This window comes from Ylistrum balloti, unplaced genomic scaffold (genome assembly GCF_031769215.1).
Source record: "Ylistrum balloti isolate Yb309-2 unplaced genomic scaffold, AGI_CSIRO_Ybal_v1 Utg370524, whole genome shotgun sequence".
Lineage (NCBI taxonomy): Eukaryota > Metazoa > Mollusca > Bivalvia > Pectinida > Pectinidae > Ylistrum > Ylistrum balloti.
In genome coordinates this window covers 109,673-135,000 of record NW_026782335.1, presented here as the reverse complement: position 1 = coordinate 135,000, position 25,328 = coordinate 109,673, and the positions used below count along the sequence as shown (strand labels likewise).

At 39.1% G+C, this 25,328-nt stretch overlaps 1 protein-coding gene across 1 annotated transcript in view; it reads left to right on the top strand.

The window, feature by feature from the left end:
• The first annotated feature begins 4,442 nt into the window (after positions 1-4,442).
• LOC132555907 (universal stress protein Sll1388-like) overlaps positions 4,443-25,328 on the top strand; it is a 35,645-nt gene continuing 14,759 nt past the window's right edge. Inside the window, exons 1-2 of the mRNA XM_060220285.1 lie at positions 4,443-4,618; positions 23,621-23,716. Coding sequence (XP_060076268.1) covers positions 4,525-4,618; positions 23,621-23,716 — 190 coding nt within the window. The 5' untranslated portion in view covers positions 4,443-4,524. The remainder of the gene's footprint in view (positions 4,619-23,620; positions 23,717-25,328) is intronic.

Genomic DNA, 25,328 nt, shown 5'->3' with positions numbered 1-25,328 from the left:
TAGCATGCTGAATAAACACTACTATAAGTAACATACATAATCTAATTATCAAACTACATCACTAAACGTTTTGAAGAAGCTTTTTTTACCTGTAAGTACTATATCGTTAATAACACATTAATAACTAACACTACTGTTACAAACATTAGTGTGACCCTGTACCGCTCTCTGAAGCGTGACAATGTTAGGTGCAAACAAGCGACATTGCAAAACAAGTGAGTCCCTGGGGAAATGGCACGGTCTGAACATGTCGCTAAACTAGAGTTGTATGTCTTGTACGAAAATGTAGTCCATGTCCTTAAATAGACTCACACCTCTCTTTACTCTGGGGTGGCAAGATTTCCCGAACGCCGATAACATACAATTACATCTTGTTACCATGTACAAGTCATATACTATAGGAATAGATAAGATTTATCTCCATAACGAGGAACAGACACCAAATTCCCATATGACTACGTTTTACAATAGTTTGTCGCCAAAACCCACGAAAAAAGTGATTTATAATCATGCTGATAAATTGAGGAGAGAAAATGTGATTTTTACAACATATCTGTAATGTTAGCCTTTATTGCTGAGGCGGGATTGTTTGCTGAAGCAATACCTGTGAAGACGATTGTATGGTCTTAACCAGAGACATGATAAACACTCCTATAGGAATACACGGCAAATGTCCAGACCAATTTTCTTAACACAGTAGATTATATAGGTACGACAATAATGTTTCTGTATACGACAACAATAAACATCACCAAATGTAGAATTCACACCACACTCCGAATTGCACAGATAAGGTTTACAGCTATTCGGAACATATCGGAGCGTATTCAGGGGAGTGGTATCAAGTCATGCTCTTTTTCTTGAATATAAATCGACTTTAACGATTCTGTTTACCACTGAAGCTCCGGACGTGCAATTTTCTTTTTGACTGTCTCTCATCCTCTTGGGAGACACGCCGCATGTGAATGAATTAGAGGCGCACGTGACGAGACATGCTGAACAAAAGTCCATCCCCCGTTACGAGAGTTGTCAGAGTACGAGAGAGCGTGTTAAAATATCAGCAGCAATATTTAGTCCGAGATAAACGACAATATTACATGCAAATTTTTAAACGAACGTACCTTTGATTATACTCTCGTACGACGTAAATGCATTAAGCACTTTTTTTTCTCAGAACATCGACATACAACTGACAACTAAGCCGACATCCTGTAAACTTTCGCACATTGTATGTTATCGTATCTAACTTCTGCTGGTACCCACCCTATCATTTATTCAACACATTATCAACGGATACCCGCATTTCCCAATGGTGAGCAAAGGTATTTATCTGAAGCAGGCTTTTAAGGAAGACTAGAAATTTCTAGGAAAGTGGTATGAAAGTGAAAAACGAATGTGTAATTTTGAGCAGGATAACTTTTTTAATCGCCCTTAGCTGTCGTTTTAAGGAGAACGATAGTCTGTATTGCTGGTTCAGCTTAACCCTGATATTGATCGTTCAGTATCAATGAACATCAAATGTTTGTTTGTAACACACTGTCTGTGATTATTTGAATTAACAACACGCACCCGAACGAATTATTAGTTGTTTGGATGGTAACAGGTTTCCGTCTATTCGTCCTATTTCTAGGTATTGCCTCACCGACGAACGTCCGTATTCTGGCGACGTTTATGAAAGGGATGATTAGTTAAAACTTGTTGACGTTCTGTTCTATGCGTTCATCTTATTGTCCTGTCGTTTACCTACAAGTTGTTTATTTACAGCAATGTTAACACAGTCTTTACATTGACACGTTAACATGATCCAGTCTGTTTTTTTACTGTTAATCTATTCAGTGTTTTTTCAGTGCCTGATATGTTATACTATGTTTGTTTACGACAGTATGTAAACCTAAATCATGATGTGAACAATATGAGCTGACCACATACACTTCATTCAAAGCGCATTTCCTTTACAATTTTTCACCATCAACGTTTTGGAAAAAACGTACAGTGATGAACATTGTGCTTTATCGTCACAAATTTCTTTTCATTTGACAACTTGGATAACTTCGAGTCTGTAAATTTCTGTCGTCGTCCACACACAAGAGGAAAAAATCACCGTTTAGAACCAGAAGAACATTACTTCATTTCGTTCGTGCACATTGCACATTTCTTATCATTTCTATCCTTTCATCACTGACATTTTTTAGAAGACACTCTCACTGCGTCTAAATCGACGTTGTCGTAAACAGTAGAATTAAACATTGTGTATATCTGACGTGTTTGTGCGCTGTTCATCAATGCGTGCTACACGTTTTCATGTTTTATCTTCATTTACATGTCAACAGATCTAGATATCGACATCTATAAACGATTCTAATACTTGTTACAGAGATACCTGTGGGTTTATATACTGATAAATCGTCTCGTGCGGTTTGACAGATATTGGTCATTAATCCACGGAAATTATCTTCCTAGAATCGATAGTTTATCCAATATAATGAGAATTCGTTGGGACGATCGACTTTCGTCCAAAACAAAATAGTATCATGGCTCTGTCATAATAGCTGTACGTTATGTTGAAAACCAATTGGAGCAATGTCGTGCCGCAATACCATCACAGCAAAAGCAACCTAATTATGCTTTAATTAACAGGGAAAGTTCATTTGTGCATTTCCTTTCCTAGTACCAAATCGTTATACTTTATGTCAGTCTGTAGATTTTAACTAAATCCACCAGGATTAGAGAATTCAGTCGAAATGAATTTTGAAGCATTGCCGACTGTATAGAATAACAAACGTCATTAAAACACACGGAAATACGTTCCCCATGTTCTATGGATGCTTCCATTGTCCGAATGTCACACAACAGTACACAAGAATATTCACAGTCAAATAAAGCATGTTATCTACTGTTCTACTCATATTTCGATGATAATTCAGTATATCTGAATATAAACAAATGGCGACACAGTACATGTATATCTGTAGTAATGACAAGTCTATTTTTAGTAATCAAAATATTACCTATATAACATAGAGTATTACATTATGTCAAACTGACACTAGACAGATATCACGTGATACCATTTTATATCAGACTCATCGATATGATAGTGGTGTTTATAACAGTGTCATAAATACTAGCCTATCACATGACGTACATGTGATATCATGATGACATCACGTGCTATAAGACACTCTGGAATGTCACCATTGCTTTGATATCTAGACATCTGTGATGGTTATATACAGGTAGTTTGTACGTATTTTTTTCGAAATTGAAATACAAGTCACTTTCTTCCTGTAAAGCATGGGATATTTCTCACTTTGTATAGTGGCTGCTACAGGCGGATCGATGTGTCGTACTATACCCACTATAACAGAGTCTACTATCGGCAGTTTCGCACCATTTACCTCATCAGTGTCTGTACATAGAGAAGTAGAAAGTCAACAACTGATTGCCTTGTCACACCAGCACGAGCGTTAATTTTTACCGTTGTTGCCGAACGCTGACCTACGAAAACGACTAGAACTGATTTTGTTCAGGGTACAATTCAAAGCTGTAACAAGTTCTCGGTTCCATGTGTCAGATGACATTTCAAACAATAAACAAAACCACAAGAACAACAAGGTTTGTACAAAGCGTTAGCAGGACCCCGTAGGTTTTCAATCCACTTGCCACCGGCGTCTTTATAGAAATTTCGTTTGGGCATGAAAAAGAAAAACCAAAACAAAACATGAACTACAAAGGTAGTGCGAATTCATTGTACCTTCTGCCCCATTGGTTGAGTACAAGAGTCGACTAACACAGAATCTCATCCTTTTTTTTTTTTTTTTTGTTTGTTTTTTGTTTTTTGTTTTTTTTTTTGTTTTTGTTTTTCTGACGACTCATTTCATTCTGACGTCTCTCTTGAATATTACATTTGGCCTCAGTAATGGACGTAAGCCGTTCGCCGAAGTGAGGAATGTCTTAAAGCACTATATGGAATGCACAAGAACTGGCTCGCCTGTTGTCAGGTTATGTCATTCCAGTGTGATGACACTATAAAAATGTCCTGAAATGGTTCCATCATCCGTAAACACCTTCTTCATATGACCCTGGCTGTTGGTGTCTTATCAGACGATAGTCGTTCAATGACCGTAGCTTTTGGTGTTTCCTATACATCAGTCTTCATCAAACGCGAATAAACACACTCAGAGGTAATAAAACAGCTGATATGTGGGCAAAGAAATTAAAATATAGTGTTACTGAAAATTATCGTCAGCTATCTATTCAAATCTATTTAATCTGCTACATACATTTAGATGAACACCGTCATAGTATCGTTTTCTGAGCTGTTAGGAAATCCAAGTTCGACACGAAAGGTGACATTGGTATTGCAGTAATCGTCCCGCTAGAGGCGCGCTGCTCGCCGTCCTGCACCGCCGTAGTTTGTATCCAGCTGTGTAGTCATTGAGCCTGATAGTACCAGAGCTTGTTCTCACTCTCACCTCGTTCCCTGTGCCTTATAGTGCGGATACTGTTTGTGGGAGGAGGATAATGGCGGATGGGCAACATGCCACGCCCTCACCTACGGGCAAAACAGTTGTGATAGGGATGGACGGCAGCGACAATTCCAGGTTTGCGCTTCAATGTAAGTACTCAGCGTTGAGCATACCTGAACTTAAACGTTTATCAGTGGTTCACGGGGGTTTTGTTTTTTACCTTTAGTATTTCTATAGTCATTATTCCAGAAAGTTGTTCTGAATTTGTGATGTATTGGCAGCTGGACAGTACGGAGATAATGGATCTACCAGGGTCTACCAACATAAGTTAATGTAACAGGTGTGCTGGGAAATAACAACTTCCTTCACACGCTTGTTTGTCTTATAGTCAGCTTACGATCGGTACCATACTAGAGTCAGGTGTGATTACAGAACAATGAGCGGGCTGGTCCGCTTTATTCTGTTATAGTGATGCATGTTCTTCACAGTAACTAAGAAAGTGACACAGTAAGACGATAATAAAAACACTTTGAATACTGAAAAAAACACATAGCTCACTGCATTGCGAACTTTAACAATCAAGCGAAATGTAGGTAATTGAGAATTTTTTACATTTTTTTTTACTGGAGAATCTAACAAATACTTTTTGGCTCTCATTGCGTACCTGCAGAGGTAGTGTCGAAGCTGAAAAAAATGACAACACACCACAAGGAAACATCCGATAACACACCATACCGAAACATTTGACAACACACCACACCGAAACATTTGACAAATTTGACAACACACTGCACGGAAACTTTCGACAACACACCACACCGAAACATTTGACAACATACCACATGGAAACATCCGAAAATACACCACACAGATACATCTGACAACACACCAAATGAAAATATCCGACAACACACCACACGGAAACATCTGACAACATCTGACACGGGTACATAGACATCATAGCACACGGAAACATCCGACAACACATACACGGAAACATTCGACAACATACCACACAGATACATCTGACAACACACCAAACGAAAATAGCCGACAACACATCACACGGAAACATTCGGCAACACAACATACGTATACATCCGACAACACACCACACTGAAACATCCGACAACACACCACACTGAAACATCCGACAACACACCACACGGAAACATCCGACAACACACCACACGGAAACAAGATTTTAAGATATTAAAATATTTATAACTGAGTACATTTCACACGCGACCAAACAGTTGTAACAAGTAAGAATAGGTTCAAGTATATGTATAATAAATACTTGGTAATTACGTAAAGACGAGTTTGACGAGCTATAATCAGTGCTTGAAATTTCTCGAGTCACGAAAATCATATGTACAATAACCAAAGGTCATAGTTAAGACATTTAAGAAAGCACACGCTATTGTTCTGTAACAAAGCTTACGGATTCCTAAAAGAGAAATCTGACTTATTTATTATGTTTTTGCGTCATAACGCACACACGACATACACAAATACAAAAAATAACTCTTAAGTAAAGCACGAAGCAGTATAATTATACCAAGACGACGCCTCGTTTTTGTGCTATAGACCAATAACATAAAAACGTTTTAAAGATTTCCTTACATCCCTATAACCTGATCACAAAATGCAATTGTTTTAACATCTATTAAGGGTTCTTTTCTGTTTATTTTTAACACAGACTTATCGGCCATTCAAAATTGACGTAACACAATTAACGTCGATTTTAGTGTTATGTGGATATAACATAAAATGTTAATAGCAAAAAAAATGTTTCAGCTAGATCAACAGGAATTAGGGACGTACTACTGCAATCCATTATACTAGTATGTCGTTAAGACACGTAGACAACTATTGATTACAACGTCTCCCTTGTATAACCGTGAAATGAAACAAAATTTTCAGGACTGTGGTCGCGAAGTCCTCTAACATATAAAGCGTAGGACCAATATACCTCCGCCTTCTAGAAAGGTCCCTCTTCAGCCCGTCCTTCCTCTTATCTCATCTCCACTACAAAGCGTAGGGCCAATATACCTCCACCCTTCCAGAGGGGTCCGTCTTCAGCCCGTCCTTCCTTTTTATCTCATCGCCACTACGAAGCGTAGGACCAATATACCTCCACCCTTCCAGAGGGGTCCGTCTTCAGCCCGTCCTTCCCCTTATCTCATCTCCACTATAAAGGGTAGGGCCAATATACCTCCACCCTTCCAGAGGGTTCGTCTTAAGCCCGACCTTCCTCTTATCTCATAGCGACTACGAAGCGTAGGGCAATATACCTACGCCCTTCCAGAGGGGTCCGTCTTCAGCCCGTCCTTCCCCTTATCTCATCTCCACTATAAAGGGTAGGGCCAATATACCTCCACCCTTCCAGAGGGTTCGTCTTAAGCCTGACCTTCCTCTTATCTCATAGCCACTACAAAGCGCAGGGCCAATATACCTCCGCCCTTCCAGAGGGTTCGTCTAAGGCCCGACCTTCTTGTTATCTCATCGCCACTACAAAGCGTAGGGCCAATATACCTCCGCCCTTCCAGAGGGGTTCGTCTTAGGCCCGTCCTTCCTCTTATCTCATCGCCACTACAAAGCGTAGGGCCAATATACCTCCGCCCTTCCAGAGGGGTTCGTCTTAGGCCCGTCCTTCCTCTTGTCTCATAGCCACTACAAAGCGTAGGACCAATATACCTCCGCCCTTCCAGAGGGTTCGTCTTAGGCCCGTCCTTCCTCTTATATCGTAGCCACTACAAAGCGTAGGACCAATATACCTCCGCCATTCCAGAGGGTTCGTCTTAGGCCCGTCCTTCCTCTTATCTCATCGCCACTACTAAGCGTAGGACCAATATACCTCCGCCCTTCCAGAGGGTTCGTCTTAGGCCCGTCCTTCCTCTTATCTCGTAGCCACTACAAAGCGTAGGACCAATATACCTCCGCCCTTCCAGAGGGTTCGTCTAAGGCCCGTCCTTCCTCTTATCTCATCGCCACTACTAAGCGTAGGACCAATATACCTCCGCCCTTCCAGAGGGGTCTGTCTTCAGTCAGACCTTCCTCTTATCTAATAGCCACTACAAAGCGTAGGACCAATATACCTCCGCCCTTCCAGAGGGGTCCGTCTTCAGCCCGTCCTTCCTTTTTATCTCATCGCCAGTTTCATTTAACAAAATTCTTTCATCTGAAAGATTGGTTTTCTTTCATACCATGTTGTGATGATTATTATGTAGATGTAGTACAGTATATGAGCCATATATATATGATATTTATTACTGATATTATACACTGAATTGATAAATTCTGCAATTGGACCTTCGGGTTTGTTTGATTAAAATAAATGACTTTTTGGAAATCATTTAGTTTAAAGACTGATCACAGAAAATTGCCGACAGGTGACAGTCTAGGATTTGTAAAGATTTAGTTATCGTTATATCCCGGAGAAATAGAGGTAATTACTGTGCGCATTCAATTACGTAACCTATTGCAAAATTAGGTTCATGTATATAGGTTTCCCTATGTTTTTAATATTAATTCAGCTGTCAATGAAACAGATGATTGACAGGAGAGGAAAAGTCGAAACATTAGAGAACCAATAAGGATTTTTTTGTTGGTGACCAGCAGGCTCTTGTTAGATTTTCGTTACTGATGTAGATATTTATAGGGAGACCAGTGAATTATAGCAAAAAGAAAATTATACAAAAGAAGGAACCGGTAACTTTCTCGTTCCTGACAGTCAAACAAACTAACAGGTGTTTTGTCCCATACGACTGTGCTACACTGTAGTCTTTCTTCTTAATCCTCCCAGAAATCTCTGTAGTACCTAGTGATTTTTTCTTGGTTGATGTTGTGTATTTCATACCACGAAGATCTGTGGTTATATAATTTTTGTTAGATGATATTGTATATATTCCATCCATTCGGAACATCTTCGGTGTTATCATATACAACAAGTTTTGTATTGCAAAGTTTTTCTTGAGTGTTATATATATATATATATATATATATATATATATATGTATGTATACTTCGATAAAATGATATCAATAATTCATTAAGTGAAATCACTAATTCAAATTACTGATATCAATACATATACATTCACTGTTACCATTAAAAGAAGTGATAATATCACTACTTCGAATTAATGATATAAAAAAATTCAGAGTTATTGATGTCAATAACTCAAATTCGTGACATCATTAAGCAATTTAATGATGTCAATAATTCGATTTAATCATATTTGTAAATATTTATTGATATCAACAAGTATAATTATATCATAAATTCGAATTATTGATATCATATTTTGCAGTCAGATATCAAACTAAAACGGGCCCCCATAGTTTGATTAAAAAAGATCTACGTTATATAATAAATTGACAAATTCTTACGTGACATTTTGACCCCGACCCCCCACCCCCTCCAAAAACTTATGTAAAGCAGTGTCACTGTCGAGAGAGGGTTCCATTCAATACTCCTCTGTTTTTATCTTACGATTGGGAAAATCTCTGCTTTGACCTTTTGAACACCCTTGTTAAAATCACCTGTCAACATCTACACGCCGTCTTGACAAATTGTCGCTAAAACCAATAGTACGGTGATACACGATACAGAACTCCTGTAGTAAACCCGATTTAGAATCAAGAGCGTGAAATTTGTATCTTTACTGCGAATGTCTGACAAACGCACTTTTAGAGTGAATGGTGTACTGGATTTTCAAGAAAAAAAATGTGTACTGGGCGATTGGTGTCGGCTGTCTGGTGCTTTCCATCTGGGGAGCTCAGACACAAAGGACATTTAAAACGCTAACCGGAAGTACAGCGCGTGACGGCAATTGTCAATGTCGTTAAGAGGATGCCTTAAGTCACACCATAAAGTGCGTTACCACGCTAATGGAATGACAGTCATATAACGACCAGAGTTATTACGGTAGGGGCAGTCAAACAATAACCAGGGTTATTACGGTAAGGACAGTCAAACAACAACCAGGGTTATTACGGTAGGGACAGCCAAACAATATGCAGAGGTATTACGGTAAGGACAGTCAAACATTAACCAGAATTATTACGGTAATGACAGTCGAACAATAACCAGTTATTACGGTAGGGACGTCAAGTAATAACCAGGGTTATTACGGTAAGGGCAGTCAAACAATAACCAGAGTTTTTACGGTAGGGACAGTCAAACAACAACCAGGGTTATTACGGTAGGGGCAGTCAAACAATAAACAGAGGTATTACGGTAAGGACAGTCAAACATTAACCAGAGTTATTACGGTAGGGACAGTCAAACAATAAATAGAGTTATTACGGTAAAGATAGTCAAACAATTACCAGGGTTATTACGGTAAGGGCAGTCAAACAATAACCAGAGTTATTACGGTAGGGACAGTCAAACAATAACCAGAGTTATTACGGTAAAGACAGTCAAACAATTACCAGGGTTATTACGGTAAAGACAGTCAAACAATAATCAGAGTTATTACGGTAAGGACAGTCAAACAATAACCAGAGTTATTACGGTTAAGACAGTCAAACAATAATCAGAGTTATTACGGTAAAGACAGTCAAACAATAACCAGGGTTATTACGGTAAAGACAGTCAAAAAATAACCAGGGTTATCACGATAGTCAAACAACAACCAGGTTTATAATGGTAAGGGCAGCCGAACAACGGCTAGAAAAGTTAGCTGAATACCAAGGTCAGCAAGGTATTGTCAAGACGTCCGATAGTACGTCAAGAAGGATAACTGTTGTTGAAAGCGCTCTGGGATTGTATGTATTCACATTACCCGTCGTCCGTCCGTCCGTAAACATTTTTTTTTTTGGTTTTCGCTATTTTTATAATGGATCTTCGTCAAATATCCTATGTAGTTTTCCTTGGTCCTTAGTTGTGCCCGTTCGATTTTGGGTCTGATAAGAAACACAAAATGGCCGACAGGATTTTTACCATTCTGTTTGTTATCGCTACTTCAGTACAGGTACCGGTTGGATCTATTTCAAGTTTCAAATAGAAGTTTCTCTTTATCCTTATTGTGCCTGTTCGATTTTGGGACTGATCAGAAACACAAAATGGCCGACCGACGACTATCTTGGTTTTGACTATCGCTATTTTTGCAAATGACGGGTTCAATGCTTGTATGAAGGAACCTTTCCTTTAGTGTCTTTTTAATCGTCTACAATATTATATAGTTAATATGGTCATTTTCAACACGTGCTTCTCGATTTATATGTTTTCCATGAAGTCATGTAAATGTACATGAATATATCTCGATATCCACACATCCAATGAAATCGGATATCGTGTATGTTTTTTGTCATGAGAATAAATTGATTTAAAAATCCTTGTTATTGTTATATATTAGATTGCAGCATACAGATGACATGGTGTGCGTTCCCTCAGGGATGAAGAGAACCATATTGTTTACATCAGACGAGTGTTATTGAACGATTCCATAAAGTAGTTCTTTATGATGATGTATAACAAGTATGTATAACTGTCATATGGGATATATACAGGATAATAATGTTACTGGTACGGAAGCTTGTCTTGTGTCTAATAACACTACGCCTATTTTCTAATTATCATCTACATCAGCTGGTGACGGTTAAGAATACATGTTTACTTTATACAAAGCGTCAGTCGAACGATATAATATGCCACCAAGAGGCATTTCTCTATATTAACATCGCAGTACCAACCGGCGATTACGTTCATCAGCACAACGATGATATATTGACTCATGCCATCAGGATTTCGGTTACTTCCTAAAAAAACCGCTTCATTTTGGCGTCTTTATTTGAAGACGTTTTACATAGTCATAACTTTCTGGTGTTGTGTAAGATGAAGACAATTTCTGCTCTAAGGCACGGTTTTAACCGAGAAAATTGAGTTTAGTTTGTGATTTTTATCAAATGTATATTCCTTACATTGTGATCATGTTTTTACATGCCGTTATCAATTCCTGCGATCAAAACAGACCGCACGCCTTTGGCAGATAGAAATCCAATTAAACTGTTCCACAAATTGTTGTTTAACACTATTTAATAGACCTGCAGTGTATTTGGTGGCAGTTGTTCCAATCCTAGCTGCAGGAACTCCCAATCTGTCAATATTTACATCATCAGCCAACATTGCGTGTATCCAGGAGAGATGTATTTTAACCCCACTTGATTACAATACCTGACAGTTCCGTGACTGATTGATTCATACTTCATAACTTACAGCGGTGTTTGTTATCACAATATCTTCCAACAATGTACCGATGTGATCGTGTTATAACCATGTGGTCGTGTGTTATAACTATGTTGTCGTGTGTTATAACAATGTGATCGTATTATAACTATGCGATCGTGTTATAACTATGTGTATTATAACTATGTGGTCGTGTGTTATAACTATGTGGTCGTGTGTTATAACTATGTGATCGTGTTATAACTATGGGGTCGTGTGTTATAACTATGTGGTCGTGTGTTATAACTATGTTTAACTATGTGGTCGTGTGTTGTAAGTATGTGGTCGTGTGTTATAACTATGTGATCGTGTTATAACTATGTGGTCGTGTGTTATAACTATATGATCGTGTGTTATAACTATGTGGTAGTGTATTATAACTATGTGGTCGTGTGTTATAACTATGAGGTCGTGTGTTATAACTATGTGGTCGTGTGTTATAACTATGTGGTCGTGTGTTATAACTATGAGGTCGTGTGTTATAACTATGTGGTCGTGTGTTATAACTATGTGGTCGTGTGTTATAACTATGTGGTAGTAACTATGTGATCATGTGTTATAACTATGTGGTCGTGTGCTATAACTATGAGGTCGTGTGATATAACTATGTGATCGTGTTATAACTATGTGATCGTGTGTTATAACTATGTGGTAGTGTGTTATAACTATGTGGTCGTGTGTTATAACTATGTGGTCGTGTGTTATAACTATGTGGTAGTAACTATGTGATCGTGTGTTATAACTATGTGGTCGTGTGCTATAACTATGAGGTCGTGTGATATAACTATGTGATCGTGTTATAACTATGTGATCGTGTGTTATAACTATGTGGTAGTGTGTTATAACTATGTGGTCGTGTGCTATAACTATGAGGTCGTGTGTTATAACTATGTGGTTGTGTGTTATAACTATGTGATCGTGTGTTATAACTATGTGGTCGTGTGTTATAAGTATGTGGTTGTGTGTTATAACTATATGGTCGTGTGTTTTAACTATGTGGTCGTGTGTTATAACTGTGTGGTCGTGTGTTATAACTATGTGATCGTGTTATAACCATGTGGTAGTGTATTATAACTATGTGGTCGTGTGTTATAACTATGTGGTAGAGTGTTATAACTATGTGGTCGTATGTTGTAAGTATGTGATCGTGTGTTATAACTATGTGGTAGTGCGTTATAACTATGTGGTCGTGTGTTATAACTATGTAGTCGTGTGTTATAAATATGTGGTCGTGTGTTATAACTATGTGGTCGTGTGTTATAACTATGTGGTCGTGTGTTATAACTATATGATCGTGTTATAACTATGTGGTCGTGTGTTATAACTATGTGGTCGTGTGTTATAACTATGTTAACTATGTGGTCGTGTGTTGTAAGTATGTGGTCGTGTGTTATAACTATGTGGTCGTGTGTTAAAACTATGTGGTCGCGTGTTATAACTATGTGGTCGTGTGTTATAACTATATGATCGTGTGTTATAACTATGTGGTCGTGTGTTATAACTATGTGGTCGCGTGTTATAACTATGTGGTCGTGTGTTATAACTATATGATCGTGTGTTATAACTATGTTTAACTATGTGGTCGTGTGTTATAACTATGTGGTCGTGTGTTATAACTATGTGGTCGTGTGTTATAACTATGTGGTCGTGTGTTAAAACTATGTGGTCGCGTGTTATAACTATGTGGTCGTGTGTTATAACTATATGATCTTGTGTTATAACTATGTGGTCGTGTGTTATAACTATATGATCGTGTTATAACTATGTGGTCGTGTGTTATAACTATATGATCGTGTGTTATAACTATGTGGTCGTGTGTTATAACTATGAGGTCGTGTGTTATAACTATGTGGTCGTGTGTTATAACTATGTGGTCGTGTGCTATAACTATGAGGTCGTGTGATATAAGTATGTGATCGTGTTATAACTATGTGATCGTGTGTTATAACTATGTGGTAGTGTGCTATAACTATGAGGTCGTGTGTTATAACTATGTGGTCGTGTGTTATAACTATGTGATCGTGTGTTATAACTATATGGTCGTGTGTTTTAACTATGTGGTCGTGTGTTATAACTGTGTGGTCGTGTGTTATAACTATGTGATCGTGTTATAACCATGTGGTAGTGTATTATAACTATGTGGTCGTGTGTTATAACTATGTGGTAGAGTGTTATAACTATGTGGTCGTATGTTGTAAGTATGTGGTCGTGTGTTTTAACTATGTGGTAGTGCGTTATAACTATGTGGTCGTGTGTTATAACTATGTAGTCGTGTGTTATAAATATGTGGTCGTGTGTTATAACTATGTGGTCGTGTGTTATAACTATGTGGTCGTGTGTTATAACTATATGATCGTGTTATAACTATGTGATCGTGTGTTATAACTATGTGGTCGTGTGTTATAATTAACGGCTGTTTCCCTGACCTTGACATCCTAATTAATGTTTCCCCTACCTTGACATCCTAACAACCGTTTCTTCGTCCTTGTCATCCTAACAACTGTGTCCCTGACCTTGACATCCTAATTAATGTTTCCCCTACCTTGACATCCTAACAACTGTTTCCCCTACCTTGACATCCTTACAACTGTTTCCCCGACCTTGACATCCTAACAACTGTTTCCCCGACCTTGATATCCTGACAACTGTTTCCCCTACCTTGACATCCTAACAGCTGTTTCCCCGACCTTGACATCCTAACAACTGTTTCCCCGACCTTGACATCCTAACAACTGTTCCCCGTCCCTGTCATCCTAACAACTGTTTCCCCGACCTTGACATCCTAACAACTTGACATCCGAACATGGTTTACCCTACCTTGTCATCCCTGACCTTAACCAACCATTAGTTTCGTTATTCGATCGTTCTGAAATGACTGTACCTATGGAATACTTATCGAACTCAATCTATTGATGTTTATTGGAGACGAAGTGTGCCTGTTTTTAGACCACAATTGTTTGCTTTACATGATCATCCCCAGTTAACTTGTGGTGCTGGTATTTTATCTGATGTCGGTCGTTACCATCGTACTGGGAAACCAAATCTTTTCACAGATAACAACTGTGAATCTACAATTTTCATTTCACCATAAAAAGAAAACTTAGATATCAGATTGTGCACGATGCGTTCGAAACGTAAATCGAGTTCTGACAAGGCGGGTTCTATCGATCTCGTTCAGTTACCAAACACAGTGTTAAAACAAGAATCACTTTATATCATATATCAGGACTTCGTGAAGATGCAGGTAATATGATTTGGCTGACGCTCACAGACTCTTCCTGGCGCCTACAAAACCCGCACCTCAACAGTGTAGCGCTGGAAAAGTTGACAGGGCCGTGTTTGATTGAGACGTAGTAAACAGTTGTCGGCTAAAACATTGAAGAAATCATGATACATGTATGTAGATTCTACTTAATCAGATTGTTTGGAGTGGGCCATTAACTGTGAAACAGTCGTTGTCATTACTTAATTTACTTTAAATGTTAGTTTAACGGCACAAATATATATGATTCCTCTCAATTCTGTTGCATTTTTCATACACTTTCAACAGAGTTCTGATTGTATGTGTGATGCAGCATAGAGAATGTGCACTCTGACCTTTCACTCAAAACCATAACTATTCCTCGTTTGTAAAAAGCAAACCACCACGAAATAGGAGTTTTATTGCATTTGTTTTATCCTCAATTCTAAAACGACATCATCAATGGAAGAGTGTTGTGTGTAATATCGGTACCTTGTCTGTACCCGTGAGTGTTGTGTGTAATATCAGTACCTTGTCTGTACACGTGAGTGTTGAGTGTAATATCAGTACCTTGTCTGTACACGTGAGTGTTGTGTGTAATATCAGTACCTTGTCTGTACCCGTGAGTGTTGTGTGTAATATCAGTACCTTGTCTGTACACGTGAGTGTTGAGTGTAATATCAGTACCTTGTCTGTACACGTGAGTGTTGTGTGTAATATCAGTACCTTGTCTGTACCCGTGAATGTTGTGTGTAATATCGGTACCTTGTCTGTACACGTGAGTGTTGTGTGTAATATCGGTACCTTGTCTGTACCCGTGAGTGTTGTGTGTAATATCGGTACCTTGTCTGTACCCGTGAGTGTTGTGTGTAATATCGGTACCTTGTCTGTACCCGTGAGTGTTGTGTGTAATATCGGTACCTTGTCTGTACCCGTGAGTGTTGTGTGTAATATCGGTACCTTGTCTGTACCCGTGAGTGTTGAGTGTAATATCAGTACCTTGTCTGTACCCGTGAGTGTTGTGTGTAATAACAGTACCTTGTCTGTACACGTGAGTGTTGTGTGTAATATCGGTACCTTGTCTGTACCCGTGAGTGTTGTGTGTAATATCGGTACCTTGTCTGTACCCGTGAGTGTTGTGTGTAATATCAGTACCTTGTCTGTACCCGTGAGTGTTGTGTGTAATATCAGTACCTTGTCTGTACCCGTGAGTGTTGTGTGTAATATCAGTACCTTGTCTGTTTTGATGTTTGAGTTGTTTTTGTTTTGTGTTGTGGGTGTTTGGATGTTTGAGTTGTGGGTGTCTGGATGTTTGAGTTGTGGGTGTCTGGATGTTTGAGTTGTGGGTGTCTGGATGTTTGAGTTGAGGGTGTTTCGATATCTGAGTGGTATGTGACCTTCTACAATATGAGAGAATTGTTAATGTATGACGAGATGCAGCGAAGTGAAAGCGGGATACAGGTGCATAAGGTGTGTGTCAGATTATAAAAAAAATCTTGAGTTTAGAATCAATCTGCACGCAACGTCGTCGATCCTACAGAAATCGATTATTTCAAGTGTTCTTAACATTCCTGTGTAATGAATCAGCGAAGGATACCTTTTTTCTGTGACCTAAAATTTACTAAACAAATTAATGAAGAATAGAAAAATACATTTGATTTTGACCTATATATCATTGTGTGGTCCATACACTCACATATACAATATTATAGCGAAGTTCGTCCCGCAGTCCAGAGACCACATGTTCCTATAAAGCCCACTTGGTTCAGAGTTTTGAACCTCTATATGAAATGTTACCTTTCCATCAAGATAATTTTTCGCTTTCCTAATACCGTTTCCTAAATTTGATTTATCGACACTATGGGGTGTAGTATTGTAGAACGTGCCTTGTGTCGACCTGTAATGTAGTTATCGACATTTTAGGAACATCATTAGATGCCTGATTCTTTCTCTCATGTCCATGATGTACTCAAGTGCTACATAAATCTAGACTTTCCTGCCAAGGACACATTTCTCCATATATATAGATCCTGCACGGCCTATCAAGGTCCGAAGATAATATACTGACAGAAATCATTGATTCACATCTCGGTGATTATCATCAATTAGTATCAGATAGGACATTACAGCTAATTTCATAAAATACGATTCTACTAGCCAGCTTTTCTACAGGAGCGGCTACCTTGATTACCAGACAATTCAGACCCTCCTTACTGTGGTAAATAGAATATTTTATTAGACACGACAAGGCACGACAAGAAATACAGAGATAACTGATAATTAATAATGGCACATGATGTTCCGTTTCATCCGGATCCTAGGATCTCGGCAATCACAACACACACTTCAAATCACTTAATTATTTATCTTGGTATTCTATAAAAATCACCTAACTGCGGTATGTGGCAATCGATTGCGGATATACTAATAGGCGATGGTGCGGACTCCTAGTAGACACAGATCCGGATACAGTATGGGGATTTTTGTCGCAATAGACACAGAGACACACGGATACACGACAGCGATTAAGTCCGGACTCCTGTCTCAGTAGACACAGACCAAGATTCAATAAGGGGATTTTTGTCGCAATAGATATAGACACACGGTGTCTCAGTTGGCAAAAAGGCACCCGGATACACGATAACGGACAAATACGCACTTCTGTCTCAGTAGACCAAGATATACCTGGATACATTAAACGGAATAGCTCTGACCTTCTTCTCACTAGACCGTAGAGAGACCAGGGCACACTATAACGGACTTTTCAGAACCTTCGTCTCAATAGACATCAAGACTATAACGGACTGGTCCGGACCTCCATCTCACTAGACACAGAGACCCGGGCACAGTAAAATGGACTTTTCGGTACCTTTGTCTCAATAGCCATTGAGAGACGATAGACTATAACGGACTGGTCCGGACCTCCGTCTCACTAGACACAGAGACCCGGGCACAGTATAATGGACTTTTCGGTACCTTCGTCTCAATAGACATCGAGAGACGATAGACTATAACGGACTGGTCCGGACCTCCGTCTCACTAGACACAGAGAGACCCGGGCACAGTATAATGGACTTTTCGGTACCTTTTTCTCAATAGCCATCGAGAGACGATAGACTATAACGGACTGGTCCGGACCTCCGTCTCACTAGACACATAGACCCGTGCACAGTATAATGGACTTTTCGGTACCTTCGTCTCAATAGACATCGAGAGATGATAGATTATAACGGACTGGGCGAGCGTTGAACACATCCAGCTTAGGGAAGCTTATCTGTCTGAAAGGATAGTTCAAGATGGGAAATCAGAAAATCAACCGTCTAGTTGAAAACTGCCCCCGGTTGTACATGGTGGCAGAGTCAGTCGTATGGTTGTGATAAAGTCTGTGATCGCTATTTCATGTGACGCACAGATACACAAATTATAGGAATTCCACATTGACTTAAATGCAATAAAGATAGCCAATTGTCTGAAGTTTGATTAAAATCCCTCAAGGTATGAAGCCGCTCGATAGCTGGCAAATTTTCTGCAAATAGTAACAATGACGTTAACATTTCCCTTAAACCAGAAATTTAAACATGTCAGGGTTATAATGACCTTTTATAAATGTGTGAAGTTTAAAAATTCCTGTGGAAGTCGCTAGAGTGTTGACAAGGATTTTCTAAAGATAGTGACGATGACCTTGACCTTGACCATACAACACTGACATTTACGGGCTATAACGGTCTTTTTAAGTGTTTTGATTTTTTTATGTCAAAATTCCTTTGGGGAATGAAGCTGCTACAGTGATGACAAAGATAAGTTTGGCAAAACGTCCCCGTTTCCTCGCCGATATTAGTTCTCATTGTCGCGAGGGATATGATATTATGCAGACATTAGTCTGGGATCTTCTGTTATCAGAACATACTGAATATAATATATATTATCTATTTATCTAGTCCCAACAACAGACGTCACAACCTACAACATCTGGTGTTAGGTCAGGTATGGTTGAAATAATTTATACAGTTTCAACACGGTTCTTGATGATCGGTTAGTACACAATGCAGTGCATTTACAAGAAAGGTGGTCGATAAAAATGGTAACGTTAGAGCATTAACACATACGTTAGTGAACTATTTTCATGAAGCTTTATTATGGGGTGGAAACTTTTCTGAAACATTAATCTTGGTCACACTTAGATCTGTGTCGCAAGATATCTTCTTGTCATCATATCCCAAGTAAAAATAATCCTTGTTTACAAAATCTTGGAAGCATAATCTATTCTTATTTAAATCAGTTCAGGACAGGGTTATTAGCATATAAATATTAACTGATGGCACGTGATGATGTCGTCATCAATTCATTATGCTTTAACCCATCCGGTTTCGCGTGAGCTCGTTACTGCAAACATCATTAAACGCAAATAGTGAATCGCTTGTTGGATTTTCCCCGGGGGTTTTTAACCATTTCCAGCAGATCTAATGGTTTGATTTTGTTTGCTGGCGTGTTTTGTTTTTTATACATTGTTTACTCGGCATAGTGAATCGGTCTGTTGACAATTCAAAAATCACGTTTATATGGTGCCTAATATCTGACATTTTCTATTTGTTGCCGACGAAAATCTGTCGGGCAAAAACACGAAATTATATGTCTTAGCGAAAAAGCAAAACTCCGCCATTGCTGAATAACGAAAATACATCATTTGAACCGAAGTAAAAAAGACGCCGCTGCGTGAAATTTAATGGCGTCTTTTTTACCACGGTGATAGAAATGTACAGTACATTATAATAACGCATGAGAAACTCCGAACAGAACAACATCAACAATGCCGTAATATGGCATGAGACATTCCGAACAGAACATCATCGACGTTATTATAATACGACGATAGACATCCCGAACAGAATATCATCAGCATTGCTGTAATATTGAGTTTAACATACCGAAAATTTCAAACAGAACGTCATTAACATGGCTGCAATATGAGATGTGACATTCCGAGCAGAACACCATCATCGTTCAAACATAGTGAACAGTATGTCTTTCGATTCCGAACGTACAAGTGACATTCCGAATGGCACAGAACAGCAGTTGAACGCCACTGATAACGATCGTTATTAATGTATGTTATGCCCCTGACAAATATTTCCTTTCGTGACAGATTTCGACAGTGTGAAATACGTTTTGATTGTGTACAGTAACCAATGTCCACCGCTCTTGATTTACATATATGTTCCTGAGCGGCCGTATACCAGAACGTGTGAAGTGATAATGGCTCCCAGGATATGACCAAGTGTCCATACATAGCTATCCATTAGCTCAATAGTCGGTTGCTGGTACTTGATGCTCCCGCCTGGGTAATTGTCTTATTACTGTCATTTCGGGGATGGAATAACTGACAACAAGCCCTCCACGGAGATACGTCATAGTCTTGTGTAAAAAAACTGTCACAGTATGTATATAGACTATTGCTCTTGGGAAGCAATTCCATTAACTAATTATAGTCAGAACGTCGCACCTGTCTGTTGACTTGTCATCGTGCAGGCTGTGAAACAGATTAGAAATATATAAAATGAAGCCAATTAACTCGAAGATTAAATGGTTTGTGTAGGGGGGGGGGTGTCGTTAAAATTGCTTCTTTATATCTCTGTTAATCTGCTTCTTAGTAGTTTTACATGAAGTTTTTATATGATGATATATTTGTTTTATTCATTCTTGATCATCATTCCGACTTTGTACCTGAGTATCCAACAGGACATTCTTGATTATCCCTGAGATCAAGAAGAGTCATTCCGTCAGTTTTATTGCAATTCCACGAGCGAACAAAATGCTTGTAATCACGAGGCGCTCCCTTTTTGTAATCCAATGTACGGGTATTCTCGCGTAGGCAGTTAGGCGAATTATTGCGTGTATATACATTGTTTGTTTGAAATAATTGGCCAAGCCGGACCCCATCGATCCCCGTCCGGTTGTAGCCGACATTAGTATAATTTGTAGATGAGCGATCACTGGCGGTGAGGCGGAATGAAGTAAAAATGATTCTATCTTTGAGATAAGAAATATGGTTTCCTTCAGAATCCACACCTCACCGCCGATACACGTTACTGAGTAGCTTAACACAACAGATTTGTCGGATCAGCCGTTTCTGTGGAATCCATAAAAGAAACATTGCTAAGTCACGTATATCTGACGTGTTTATCTGAAACCTGTAATAACTACTCGTATGGTTTCATAAGTTAACTAGAAACGTTGGTAGATTTTACACAACAAAACGATAACGGTTCTTTAATCAGAACACAGAGAAAGGATGCTTTCATTATTACAACCTCTGAAACGACTTTTAGCCAGCTGCTTATCATAACAGCTTCCCGATAAACAGTGTATTAAATTTTCTTTAAACAACGATTTCTACCTCTTTATAACAATGGTATAACTGTACATTTATAATCAAAACACATGTCGATTTCTCATTAACGTATGATCAATAACACAATGCTTTGAAATTTTCGCTAAATCAGCATGTTTTCCTTCGACCACAAGTTGATCCTGGTCTTGAGACTCAAAGAATCATGTAGTGCAACTTAAAATATACTAAATCATTGAAAGTTGTATTGTTGATTATAACTGTCGTAAGGATGATAACCCTACAATGACGCCTCCAATGTCGACTGCACAACTATCTAAATAGTTATATGACACCGCCTATTGGTGGTAAGAGGTCACGTGGTGGTAGTGTGACGTCATTAAGTAGTGGTATGACACTGCCGAGTGATGATGTGACATCACTTCGTGGCAGAACAGTTCCTAACAGTAGTGTTGGTATGACAATATTTATTACTGATATGAAATCATTAAGTGGTGAAATGACATCACTTAATGTAGGTATGACACTCTAATGGTTGTAACAGTCTAGTGGTGTTGTGATATGACTTGGTGGTGATGTGACATCGCGTAATGGTGGAATGTTACTGTCTTGTGGTGGCGCGACATCACTAAGTGGTGTTATGACACAGTCTGGTGGTGATGTGACATCACTTAAGTGGTGGTATGACGTCACTCCACTGGCGGTATGACATCACTCCAGTGGCGGTGTGACATCACTGCAGTGGCGGTGTGACATCAGTGCAGTGGTGGTATGACATCACTCTAGTGGTGGTATGACATCATTCTAGTGATGGTATGACATCACTCTAGTGGCGGTATGACATCACTCCAGTGGCGGTATGACATCACTGCAGTGGTGGTGTGACATAACTCTAGTGGTGGTATGACATCATTCTAGTGGCAGTATGACATCACTCCAGTGGCGGTGTGACATCAGTGCAGTGGTGGTATGACATCACTCTAGTGGTGCTATGACATCATTCTAGTGGTGGTATGACATCACTCTAGTGGCGGTATGACATCACTCCAGTGGCGGTATGACATCACTCCAGTGGTGGTATTACATCACTCTAGTGGTGGTATGACATCACTCTTGTAATGGTATAACATCACTCTAGTGGTGGTATGACATCACTCTAGTGGCGGTATGACATCACTGCAGTGGTGTTGTGACATAACTCTAGTGTTGGTATGACATTATTCTAGTGTTGGTATGACATCACTCAAGTGGTAGTATGACATCACTCTAGTGGTGGTATGACATCACTCTTGTGGCGGTATGACATCACTGCAGTGGTGGTGTGACATCACTGCAGTGGTGGTGTGACAGCACTCTAGTGTTGGTATGACATCACTCTAGTGGTGGTATGACGTCACTCCAGTGGTGGTATGACATCATTCTAGTGGTGGTATGACATCACTCTCGTGGTGGTATGACATCACTCTCGTTGTGGTATGACATCACTCTAGTGGTGGTATGCCGTCACTCTAGTGGTGGTATGACGTCACTCTAGTGGTGGTATGACATCACTCTAGTGGTGGTATGACATCACTCTAGTGTTGGTATAACATCACTCTAGTGGTGGTACATTGGTATGAAAATCATCACAATACAGGAACAAATATCCACAACAATAATCTGACATATATACAAATATAGACAATCGTAACAAGTTAGGATATAGTGTGTAAGAGATATCGATATCCCAGGCTTTGTAAGAATATCCCTGAATTGTAAGGTATCCCAGGCTATGTAAGAATATCCCTGAATTGTAAGATATCCCAGGCTATGTAAGAATATCCCTGAATTGTTTGATATCCCAGGCTATGTAAGAATATCCCTGAATTGTAAGATATCCCAGGTTATGTTAGAATATCCCTGAATTGTATGATATCCCAGGCTATGTAAGAATATCCCTGATATTAGTTAGAATATCCTTTTATCAATAAGATGTCTCGTGCCATGTTAAAATATTCATCAATAAATAGAAATAACACGGAAAAAGTTGTCATCGTGGAAATGAGCAGAAGTGTTCCTACAATAAGGTATAATACCTCACCCTCACAATAAGTTACCACTTACCACAATAAGTTAGGATACCCCGAAATAAGTAATATGCCCCATAATCAGTTACGATATCTAACGAAGGGAGAACTTGTAATGGTCCGTCGCAAGCTTGGATACAGATACATAATCATTGTAAGTGATGATATCTTTATTTAAAATAAACTATTACACTTTTGTAATGAAATTTATGTAACAAAATACCCACATTCTTGCAATTATATGTATATTTCGGTGTTTCAGGGTTCGTGGAACACGCGTGGAAACCGGACGACAGAGTAGTCATGGTGTACTGTGTAGAGCTTAGTGAGGTCTTCTCGGCTTCCCAGTTCTATCATGGTAAGTCAGTGAGGTCAAAAGTGTGTCATGTCCTGTCCCAGTTCTAACATTGTAATTCATCATGTCCACTCATGTTCCATCAATGACCTTCTGTTGTACGTCTTTCATACCAAAGTTAGTCGAGTCCTGTATAGTCCGACTTGTATGTGTAGTTATACAATCGTAAATCATGTTAAATATCAAGCTTATTACATAAGTCACGTTCCATTTTCTACTGTGGTAAGTTTTATGACGCAGCAAGTCGTGTCATGTATAATCTCGGTATACTTCACATCCTATTTCCAGTAATTGTGAAATGTCTTCCACGGCTTGTCATTTCCATGTACGTGTTTTGTTTAGTTTTGATTGTAGAGATCTTCTTTGTAGTGTGATTAGGTCACAGTTCCAGTTTGTAAAAGCATTATCGACTGCTGAAGATATCCTCAATGGACATGTCATAATGGTGGATATTGATGTATCCTCCCCAATCCCCTCCCCCCCCCCCTTCAACTTCTCTTTTATGAATCCTTAATTCGTCAATGAGCACAATTCTTCTGCTTCCGCGCCGTGTTATAGAAACCCGCAGCATACTGTAATGATTTTACCAGTGCAAAACTACGGTTACGAATTCGTTTCGACCGGCGTCCTCTAGTATGATAAAGTATTCCTTCTGCTTATTGTGTACATGTATACAGAAACTGATGAGGATTTTGTACTTGTATACGTATGACACAGTCTCACGTGGTCTTCTCTGTCTATACACATCGACCGTAATTTGAACCAGAGACACATGCCGGTATTCATTAACGTCACTGTTATTAATAATAACGTGTGCTGTCGTTAATGATGACGGAAACTGTGTCTGAATCTCCTAACCTCTTGTCTAAACAGGAACTGTGTAATAAGGAGAGCTGAACATATAACTAAGAGCCGCAATAAATATTAACGGTTTGGACAAAATCGCGGTATAGACAGGTTAACGGTATAGACAAGTTTTACGGTGTAGACAAGTTTCGCGGTATAGACAGGTTAACGGTATAGACAAGTTTTATGGTGTAGACAAGTTTCGCGGTATAGACAGGTTAACGGTGTAGACAAGTTTTACGGTGTAGACAAGTTTCGCGGTGTAGACAGGTTAACGGTATAGACAAGTTTTACGGTGTAGACAAGTTTCGCGTTATAGACAGGTTTACGGTATAGACAAGTTTTATGGTGTAGACAAGTTTCGCGGTATAGACAGGTTAACGGTATAGACAAGTTTTACGGTGTAGACAAGTTTCGCGGTATAGACAGGTTAACGGTGTAGACAAGTTTTACGGTGTAGACAAGTTTCGCGGTATAGACAGGTTAACGGTATAGACAAGTTTTACGGTGTAGACAAGTTTCGCGGTATAGACAGGTTTACGGTATAGACAAGTTTTACGGTGTAGACAAGTTTCGCGGTATAGACAGGTTTACGGTATAGACAAGTTTTACGGTGTAGACAAGTTTCGCGGTATAGACAGGTTTACGGTATAGACAAGTTTTACGGTGTAGACAAGTTTCGCGGTATAGACAGGTTTACGGTATAGACAAGTTTTACGGTGTAGACAAGTTTCGCGGTATAGACAGGTTTACGGTATAGACAAGTTTT